Below are 10,401 nucleotides of genomic sequence, written 5' to 3'. Positions count from 1 at the left end.
GACCTCTCGTAACAATCCCCTACTTCCACATTAGATTTGCTCAGAGGGTGATACTCTAGAAACAAAGGCCTCTGTTTAGCTCGAGCAGGAAATACTTCCCTAATAAGAACATTCTTATCCCTGATTAGCTGCGGAGATGAATAGAGAGACTTTGGTCTGCTTCAGGCAGGGGTCGTCCACTAAAGAGCCAACGATGAGAGTTTTTTAAGGTTTTAATATAGACAATTAGAGGCTACGGAACATCATGCAGACTCCTTTACATGTGGCTTTTTTAATCAAGTATGTATGCCTTCTTATGAACTAAGCTGGTAGATAACAGAGCTGTGATTTATCTTCAACTCAGAGAAGGTAAGACATTTATTGTAATATGTATTATATAAGAAGTTAAAGGGGACACATCATGCTCATTTTCAGGTTCATACTTGTATTTTGGGTTTCTAATAGAACATGTTTACATGCTTTAATGTTAAAAAAAACAACTGTATTATTAATTATTTTTCTCATACTGTCTGTCTGAATATACTTGTATTCGTCTTCTGTCTGAAATGCTCCGTTTTAGCGCCTATCTCTTTAAGACCCCTTCCTGAAAAAGGCCTATCTGCTCTGATTGGCTTGCGAGAAAAATATGGTGCGCCTTTGCAAAGGTAGTTCCTAAGCATATGCTGCGTCTCAATTTGCATACTATCGTACTTACACTTGCTATCTTGAGTGCATAAGTGTGTTCACACTGAGAAGTATGGCAAAATGCAGCACTGATTTTTAACTTAAATTACCTACTGGTTGATGGATGTATTGGTTGATTGATTTGATATGAAGATGGATGTTCTCATTTTATCTTTTATTGGAGAATTAAACCCAGAGTTTGGCTGGACTTTGTAAAACTCAGACCATTAGCCAAGGTGCTGCCATCACTCAACAAGCTATCCTAATGAATAAGCACCGACCCTGCACCTGATATTAAAGAGGGAAGTGAGTGACAATCTGCAGTACTGAGAGAGAAAGAAATAAACTCCCAAGGGCCTTATCAAAATGCAAAAAGCAGAGGAAACAACACAAAACAATAATCAAGAAATACAGATTTGCAAAGCCATAACAACCTGATGGTTTGAAGATAACAGTGCCCTGGTCTGAACTACCTCTGGACACGGTTAGATAACAGGTGATTGTTTTATATTTGATCGCACATTCAATCACAAAAGTTACTGCAGAGTTGAGTTCAGCAGCTTCCATATTTGTTGATTCTTAAGAAGTATTGTGGCACAGAGAAAAAGAGGCTCCAAACAGAGCTGAGAGATCAAGAGGTTCAGCGCTCACTCAACAACAGAAACACAGCATGGCTTTCATGCCGAGAACTGGGATCGGGGATGTTGACGGTAACGGTGGGAAGCTCTTCGGGAAATCTGCTTTGATCGCTCCTTCAAAAAAAATATATTTAAATTGAAAGTATAGAAAACGATGTGGCGAACTGACAGTGAAGTTTAGAGTTTAGCTCACACTTCTCTGTTGGAATTTTTTCCACCCGAGGGAGGAAAAGGAATCATGTTCACTTGGTTTGTGTGCAGGGAGGCGACAATAAGATCGGGGAAGAGTGGTTGACATTAAATGACAATATTAGTTTACTGAAAAACCTGTTTTGTATAATTTCCTGTGCTAAAATGCAGAGATGAAAAGAGTGCTAGAATACGCAAGTAAAATTACTACTAATTAACTAGAATGTCCAAAATGTCATCACTTCATCATTTTATCCTGTTAGACATTTGTGAAATTGGCATAATTGGCATAAGAAATCTTGAGTAATGGCCAAAAAATTTGTTTTGTGAGGTCACAGTGACCTTTGACCACCAAATTCTAATCAGTTCATCCTTGAGTCCAAGTGGACGTTTGTGCCAGATTTAAAGATATTCCCTCCAGGCGTTCCTGAGATATCCGGAGGCATAAAAGGTAAAGGTAGGTCAGTTAAAGGGTAACTTTGGTATTTTTCAACCTGGACCCTATTTCCCCATGTTTTGTGTCAAACTGACTACTGGGGACAACCATTTCTGGAATTGGTCCAGTATTGAGGGATAACGCTGTAGACGGCAGCCGCGAAACGAGCTGCGAGGGCAAGTGAGCGGCGTCAAAGTAATGTGACGTTCATAGACTTATATAGGTATACAGTAGATATAAGATGTGGACGTAGTCAACGTGCAATCACCCACTGGTTTGTGGACTGAAGCCTTGAGTTCGACATTTTGGCCTCTGTCATCTTGGATTTTGGTCATTGCCATCTTGGCTTTTTGCAACCAGAAGTGACACGAGAGGGTGGAGCTAAGTACAACCGAACGCTGAATAAGACATTTTTAGGCAACAAAAAACACGTTATAATTACCTTTGATGAACTGAAAACACGCTGTGAAAGGGTTAAAGTTTTAAGACAAAAACACGGACACATTCTTGACCGGACAACGCCGTGGTAGCGACCTGTCAACCACCAGGTAGCCCCGCCCTAAAGCATCCCTGCTTTATGGTCTATTTGACTCTAAATGGGACCATAATTTACTAAATGAACATCATGCTGTATTGAAGAAGACTTGAAACTAGCGATTGAGACCATAAACTCATGTATACAATGTTTACTGAGGTAATAAATCAAGTGAGAAGTAGGCTCATTTTCTCATAGACTTCTATACAATCAGACTTCTTTTTGCAACCAGAGGAGTCGCCCCCTGCTGGCTGTTAGAAAGAATGCAAGTTAAAGGCACTTCAGCATTGGCTTCACTTTTCAGACCACTGGTTACGTCCACTAAAAGTGCTTGTTTTTGCCACCGACAAGCTCAGATTGTTATTTTAAGTGTCGGACCCTAAAGAGAAATTAAAAAAATGTCTTACCTTCTGCTTGATCCGGTCTGTTCGTTATCGTGTCCAAGTCCAAGAAGAAGTGAAATCTGAATATCCATATACTTCAGCTCAAGGGCGGCCATCTAATTCCAAGAGCTCATCCACATTATCGAAATCATCTAAATATTCAGCCGTGACACTGAAAATAACCAGTGGACAACTCAGCATCTCTGTCCCAGTATAACCAGTCCACTAGGCCTCTCTGTCCCAGTATAACCAGTCCAATACGCTTCTCTGTCCCACTGCGTTCCTCAAAGTTTTCAAACATTTCATTGAGCTGAAGGAGGTCTCTTTAGTCAGAACAGGCCTCTCTCTAACAGCAGACATTTTGACTAACAATGGCTCTGTTCAATTCAAGTGTTCCAGGTGAGAGTGACAGTGAGTAAACATGCACCAGGTAACCTGAAACATCCAGCAGCTAAATGGAATCCAGCCATCATTCATTTATTATTTACACCTGGTGCTTTTCCTACTGCTTTTCCTACTGTTCTGCTGTTTAGGCCTCACTGAAGGTAAGAGCTCCTCGGTGAAGCCGTGAGACACACACTGTTACAGCCTCTGTCTGCTCTCATATGAAGGCTCATCTGTCGCCATATCATGCCATATGCCGGTTTTACGCACGACGCAGTGTGTTCCTGGCGCATACCTGGGAATAACTTCATGTAGTCTCGCGCGTCTTGCTGACTATCTCATATTTGCAGCTCATTCAGGGAACACAGGGAGAGAGGGAGGAGGTGAAGACAGCAGGGCAGCAGGCAGTAACAAAGTCTGCTGCTGCATTCAATAGAGAGAACTCTAATTGCTCTATAAGATATACAGTAGGGGAGACCGGGGATGGTTTAAAGTGATGGGAAATCAGGCTCTTTTTAGTGAGCCAGATCATTTGGCTCAGTTCACCAAAGAAGAGCCGGCTCTTTCGGCTCCCAAACGGCTCTTCGTTTTACTACTTCTGCATTTTATAATTCAGCCAAATTTAGCGCAGTTTTGACCTATGATTAGTATGTGTGCACATATATCACTTAAATTATTCAATATAATTATACTAAACCTTATCATTTCCAGAATACCGTAATTTTACATGCTGCTTCGTTTCCGACTGTCACTCATCTTGTCTGTTATTCGCACACCGCACTCCTCTCTCTCTTTCTCTCCTCCTCTCCCTCCTGCTATGTACCTGTACACCGTCAGCGCAGTCACAGTCAGTGCATGGAGTGCCCGTGCGGCGGAGAAGATCATCCTATCATTCGGCCTTGAATTAATAATTTTTTTAAAAACGGCTCTTGGACGGGGGCCGGCTCCTATTGTTCACTTAAAAGGGCCGGCTCTTTGAAGATTGCCGGATGATCCGGGTACTTTATCACTCGGCAGTCGAGCCATTTTGGCATCATGCGCCACTGAGCAACTCATAGGAATGAACGGGGGCCGCCTCCAACGCTGTATCCAGTTCTTTTTATACATCCATGCTGTGCACCTGTTGGTGACACACAAACTTGGGTGCGTTTGATTTGGGTCACTCAGCGTGCCGGGTGGTGCATCAACAATAGATCACTGCTTAATTATGCAAACTTTTTTGCAAACAACTTTTTCGTGTGACTTAGTCCAATTTATGATAAAAAAAAAACAATATTTAACAGTTACGAGAGTAAATGTAATACCGCTGCTAAAATGACAACTGTGATCAACTCTAATGACAGAAAGTATGGACAACAGCTACCAGCCTCCACACGAAGAACCTCCAGCTCGTTCCTTTCTCGTCAGAGGTGTTGGGCTTTTCACCGGGGACATGCATCTCTGTGGACAGTGGGTGAAAAGTAGGTGATGAGCTTATAGAATTTCACATGGGTTCAGTTTAAGCCTTTTTTTTTGTAATTTAGACAATGAGAAATCAAAAACACTACGCTTCAATGACAGGACAGGCTGTGGTAATCCAGCTGCTGGACTGGATTTTCCGAGGGGTGGCCCAGGTCATGTTCGTCAACAACCCTCTCAGTGGGCTCCTCATCACGGCCGGCCTCTTCCTGCAGAACCCTTGGTGGGCTCTGAACGGTCTGCTGGGTACCTTTGTCTCCACTGGGTCTGCCATATTGCTGGGACAAAACAGGTTAGATAGCATCTCCTTATCCTTATCTGACTTCATCTTTAAAAAAAACTTCCTACCATTAAGTCATTATCCACTTCTGTTCCCTGGGGCTACACTTGCTTTAGCTCTCACACTGAGCTATTTTCATTCTGTTTCTTGTTTAAGTGTGTTTTGCACATCTGTCACATTCACTGCAGGGAGGCCATATCAGCGGGTTTATATGGCTACAATGGAACGTTGGTCGGCATACTGATGGCTGTTTTCTCCGCCAGAGGAAGCTGGTACTGGTGGCTGTTATTGCCAAATATGTTCATGTCCATGTTGTGGTAAGTGTTCTCTTGAAATGCATTTGATTGCACACACTTTACCACCTGGGCTGAAATGACAACTGACTAATTAAAGGAACAGTGTGTAGCATTTTGGGGGATCTGTTGGCAGAAAGGGAACATAATATTAACAAGTATGTTTTCTTTGTTGTATATCATCAGCAAAAAATATGAGTCAATGTTTTTGTTACCTTAGAATGAGTCGTTTATATCTACATACAGAGCCGGCCGCCATGTTTCTACAGTAGCCCAGAACGGATAAACCAAACACTGGCTCTAGATAAGGACATTCGCGTTTTCGCGTTTTCGCGTTGGTCATGTATCGGAGACCGATGCATGGGGAACCCCTCTTGCGTTACTTTTTGACAGACCACAGACGGCGTGTCAATATACGCTTGTTACATGCATTGTGTCCTTTCAAAATAAACTTCCGTTTTCACAGGAAGTTAGGTTTAGGCAACACAACCACTTAGGTAGGGTAATGAAACGGTTGGAGTTGACGTGACAAAATAAGTTACTTTTAATAACTTAAATTACTTTTAGTTTCACACGCGACACGAACAGCGGTATCCTGGTTGAAAGTCGGCAGTATTTGACGAGTTAGGATTGTTGCAATCTGCAACCTCACTGTCGTCAGATCCTACACACTGCACCTTTTTTTTACGAGTTGGTTGAAAACGTCATTTCCAACTGACTCATTTTAAAACCAGAATCCTGAATTTCCAGACATTTTGTCTCGTAAAAAGACAATTTTTCCAGTAGAAATGGATCGTTTCATGAGCCATAAACTAGCACAAGAGTTCAAGTTCTAAACATGATCAATCTAGGTGGGATCATAATGTCAGCATGTTATAGTTCTGCCTTTCCGCCCAATCAGTAATTCATTTCCTGCTTCTGTTCACAGCCCGGTGGTCTCAAGTGCTTTGTCCTCAGTTGCCAGTAAATGGGACGTGCCGATCTTCACCCTGCCCTTTAATATTTTGGTGTGTCTACATGTTGCAGCTACAGGAGCCAATCACCCTTACTTTCCAGCGGTACGGTACAGCCCTGCTATACAAACACACGTGCACATACACAGTGCTTAATGAAAATGTAACCTACTTTTTCTTCAATTTCAGGTGGATATGCGGCCAAATGACCATCTGCACCGTCCTAATGGCTCCATGGAAAGCCTCGATATCTCTCAAGTATAACAGGATTTTTTTAAATTTAAAATTTCCACACAATAAAGTGGCTATATTGCACTTATGTCATCATTTTTTTAATTGTTTAAAATGTAAGTAAATGGAGGCTTTCTATTTGCAGCTATTCCTGTCAGTGCCAGTTGGTGTTGGCCAGGTGTATGGCTGCGACAGTCCTTGGACAGGAGGTCTCATCCTTCTGGCCCTGCTGCTTTCCTCACCAACTATCTGTTTCCATGCCATGTGGGGCTCTGCTGCTGGCATGCTGTCTGGTAAAAAGATTCTCCCATTTGCATAGAAATACGCATAATGTGTCTGCTGAGGCTACAGCGGGAGCTGTGGCTCTTCGAAGGGCACCAGAATGAGTCATGTTTTCTCAAATAATGCTGTATAGCCTGTCTGTGTGTTGACTTTGAGTTTTCAAATTTGACACAATTGTTTGCTGTTTAATAATGAATCTCATGGTGAATATTGAGCTCGTCTCTGATGTGTGGTGGTGCAGGATTTGCTCTCGCAGCTCCTCACAAGGACATTTACTCGGGGCTGTGGGGATATAACAGCGCTCTGTCCTGCATTGCCATCGGAGGGGTCTTCTATGTCCTAACATGGCAAACCCATCTACTGGCTCTAATATGTGGTAAGATTGACCAACAGCATTATTACTGTCCTCCTTCAGGTAGCCGCACAGAAAATGCTTTTCATTGAAAAATTAGGGCTGTCAATCAATTAAAATATTTAATTGCGATTAATCACATGATTGTCCATAGTTAATCGTGATTAATTGAAAATGAATCACATTTTTATCTGTTCAAAATGTACCTTAAAGGGAGATTTGTCAATTATTTAATACTCTTATCAGCATGGGAGTGGGCAAATATGCCCAACAGGCAACAACAGCTGTCAGTGTGTCAGTGTGCTGACTTGACTATGACTTGCCCCAAACTGCATGTGGTTATCATAAAGTGGGCGTGTCTGTAAAGGGGAGACTCGTGGGTACCCATAGAACCCATTTTCATTCACATATCTTGAGGTCAGAGGTCAAGGGAAGGGACCCCTTTGAAAATGGCCATGCCAGTTTTTCCTCGCCAAAATTTAGCGTAGGTTTGGAGCGTTATTTAGCCTCCTTCCCGACTAGTACTAGAAGCTAGTATGACATGGTTGGTACCAACAAATTCCTGAGGTTTTTCTAGTTTCATATGATGCCAGGATCTTCACTCTAGCTTTATCATCATTATAGCTTTGAAATGTTTCCTTCCAGCACTTTTCTGCGCATACATGACTGCAGCGATCTCCAAACTGATGTCTGTGGTAAGTAAGAAACTTTCCTCGCAAGTCAAACTCTATAATCTGAACACCCAAATATCCCTCATATCATGTGTCACGCTCCCCCTCTCCTATGACATCCCCTTTCAGCTCGCATTACCGGCCTGCACGTGGCCTTTCTGCCTGTCCACTCTCATCTTCCTCCTCATTTCCACTGAGATCACAGCCATCTGCAGACTGCCTCTGTCTGCGGTCTCCTACCCCGAGGAGAACCGGCGCTACCGGAGACAATTAAAGGCCTCGGAGGAAGCTCAGCATAGTCAGCAGAGCAGTGGCCAAGAAGAGGCCATGCTGAAGGATGGAGGGCCAGTCGGTAGTGGATCATAGGGGGGGCTGCAGTGGATCTGAGATGCTCTAACCTCTCCGAGTGTTAAATATAAGTATGTTTATATACAGTCTTGGTATTCTTATATAAAATGGCTGGCATTGTAGTGAGAAATATTTTCTAAATGGCAAACATTTTTTTATGCAGTGTAGCTCTTCTAAACAGCAGAGGGCAGCACTTCCCAAGGAAACACTGACTTTTCATTGTACCTGTTTACAGTATCTTTACTGTTATGATGTTTCACAGTTTTTCTGTGATTGTGCTTTACAGTACAATACTGCAACTGTGTTTTAAATGTAAATATACTATGTATAGCCTACTATTATACACTGTAAGAGCCATGTTGTATTATTTACAGTTTTTTGTATTTGATTCTCATTGCAGAAGTACATTGTGTTGTGCCATTGCAAATGTTTAATAAGCATTAGAAGGTAATTAGTCATGTCGTAGAATGGGCTTTAATGCATTTTATGTGTGTTTTGCCGTATTGAGACTTGTGCTCCTCCAGTCTAGTCCTGCTGTTGAACAGTTTGGACGTGTCCCTTTAAGTTTGATTAGTGCAAGTTGGGCTTCGATGGAGCAGGATGGGGAGCAACTGTTTTTCTGACCGCAGATTATAGACTGTATTTCAGTTATTTTCAGCAGAATTGGTCAGTGTTTGATAGTCCATCGTTGCATATGGATATAGTTTTGTTTATTTTTCCCGTTACAGAATAAACTACTTTTCGCTCACAATACAAGCCTCATAATTGGATAGGTGACCAAGGAGAGTGAGTGTCTGCAGAAGGCACGTGGAAGCTGCACATGGTAGTCTACATGAGTCAGAACCCTTTACATCCTGCAAGAAGTGGCGAGGACGGTTCATAACAAGCTGCCACTGCTATACACTATATTCACTAATAATGATTACTGCATGTTTAAACAGTTTTACTGTATTTAATATAAGAATATTTGACTGTAAACTAATTTCATAAAAGAGGTATTAGTTTGAGTACAGTGAATAAAACAGGTTGTATTGTCAACAAATTTGTACAGATTAAAGGGACTATTTGTAACTTTGTACGCGCATAAATGTAGCGGGTCGTCACACATGCGCGCTCGCATATGCGCGTTCGCCTGTAGCCGCTGTACCCTCCTCCTCTGCCTGCTCGCCTTCACTCAGACAGCTCAGCTCGCTCCACCTCTAGACGTGAACGCGCGCTCACTCCACACTGCAGAAGAGTTAGTTTAGCTCTGAGAATATCTGGTGAATGTACAGGGGACGTTTGTGCAGAAATAACTGCTGCAGCTCCTCCAGACCAACAGAGGTTTTCCGTGTCTTGTGAAGTGACGGAGCTCTACATAGATTTACGTTGTCTTCTCGTTACCGACCGGGTGCCGGTGTCTCCAGGGAGACATGCTGCAGAGCTCCGCTGCCTCAGCCTGCACTTAGGCAGGAAAAGCCAACACTAGGATCAGATCTAAATCATGTTCATGGAGAGACCTTTGTCTGGTCAGCTAACATTACTGCCAAGCAGCTGAAATATAGAGTGATATTGTGGTTTTAGCTGACTTGTGTCGCCTCACTGTTTTGAGTGATGCTCGTTCAGGTATATTTAGAGCGAGCAAGCGCGAGCCCGACGCTGACTTTCGTTGATTTCATGGCCACAGGTGTCGCTGTTGAGAAGCATTTCTGAAAGTTACAAATAGTCCCTTTAAATAAACGCAGTAAAAAAAAAAGCATTTAAGACAGTGGCTTTAAGGAATAACCACACATACACCAACATGAGCACATGTGCATCATTTAAATGCCATAAACTAGCAAAAACAATAACAACATTAACCTCCATCCAAGGTGGTATGATGGTGGGATCCATCTTGTGGTAGCTAAGCTGTAAAGAAATAGAGGGACAATGTGAGTAGTCATGAGATGATCAGGGGGTTATGTTTAAATCAACAGGTAGCCTAGCAAATTAAAGGACCAATATATGTAATATATCTACTGTAATAAATGATAAAATGACCATGATACTGTAAGTCATCAGAGATTAAGGAAACATGCTAAATTGCAATACTGGCTTCTCTGACAACAATGCCCGTATGTTCTCCATTAAAACTTCCATTACGGTCCGGATCGTCTGTTTTTATTTTGGTCGGTGTGATCCCGTCCACTGTCCATTTCGACCGTGGCCATATATGTAACAAATCGGCGTACAAACAGCCATGGAAGCAAGCTAACGAACTGGACCAACACAGATAACAACATTAGATTCTACCAGACCTAAAAAGCCTCAACACATCTCTCTGTTG

The 10,401-nt window shown here is 42.4% G+C and overlaps 1 protein-coding gene across 3 annotated transcripts; it reads left to right on the top strand.

Moving 5' to 3' along the window:
- Positions 1–146: 146 nt before the first annotated feature.
- Positions 147–8,847, top strand: LOC119478532 (urea transporter 1-like). Of its 3 annotated transcripts, none has more exons than XM_037753349.1 (10): positions 147–348; positions 4,572–4,688; positions 4,789–4,978; positions 5,155–5,283; positions 6,188–6,317; positions 6,402–6,470; positions 6,589–6,736; positions 6,967–7,101; positions 7,723–7,772; positions 7,878–8,847. In XM_037753349.1, exons 2-10 carry the CDS (start codon positions 4,577–4,579, stop codon positions 8,112–8,114), a joined length of 1,200 nt encoding a protein of 399 aa, XP_037609277.1. In that variant the 5' UTR covers positions 147–348; positions 4,572–4,576; the 3' UTR covers positions 8,115–8,847. The 3 variants fall into 3 exon arrangements, with proteins under 3 accessions (XP_037609277.1, XP_037609278.1, XP_037609276.1); XM_037753350.1 differs by lacking the exon at positions 147–348 and adding an exon at positions 3,934–4,371; XM_037753348.1 differs by lacking the exon at positions 147–348 and having other exon boundaries at positions 3,934–4,688.
- Positions 8,848–10,401: the final 1,554 nt, after the last annotated feature.

The sequence above is a fragment of the Sebastes umbrosus genome, chromosome 19 (genome assembly GCF_015220745.1).
Source record: "Sebastes umbrosus isolate fSebUmb1 chromosome 19, fSebUmb1.pri, whole genome shotgun sequence".
In the NCBI taxonomy this organism is placed as follows: Eukaryota; Metazoa; Chordata; class Actinopteri; order Perciformes; family Sebastidae; genus Sebastes; species Sebastes umbrosus.
Note: the sequence above shows the minus strand (reverse complement) of the source record. Positions and strands in the feature narration are given on the sequence as shown.

Excerpts from the sequence above, each read along its gene's own strand:
- LOC119478532 (XM_037753348.1), top strand. The coding sequence starts at position 4,565 with ATGACAGAAAGTATGGACAACAGCTACCAGCCTCCACACGAAGAACCT. Across the intron at positions 4,979-5,154 it reads ATATTGCTGGGACAAAACAG|GGAGGCCATATCAGCGGGTT; the intron begins GTTAGATAGCAT and ends CATTCACTGCAG. Across the intron at positions 6,737-6,966 it reads TGCTGCTGGCATGCTGTCTG|GATTTGCTCTCGCAGCTCCT; the intron begins GTAAAAAGATTC and ends GTGGTGGTGCAG.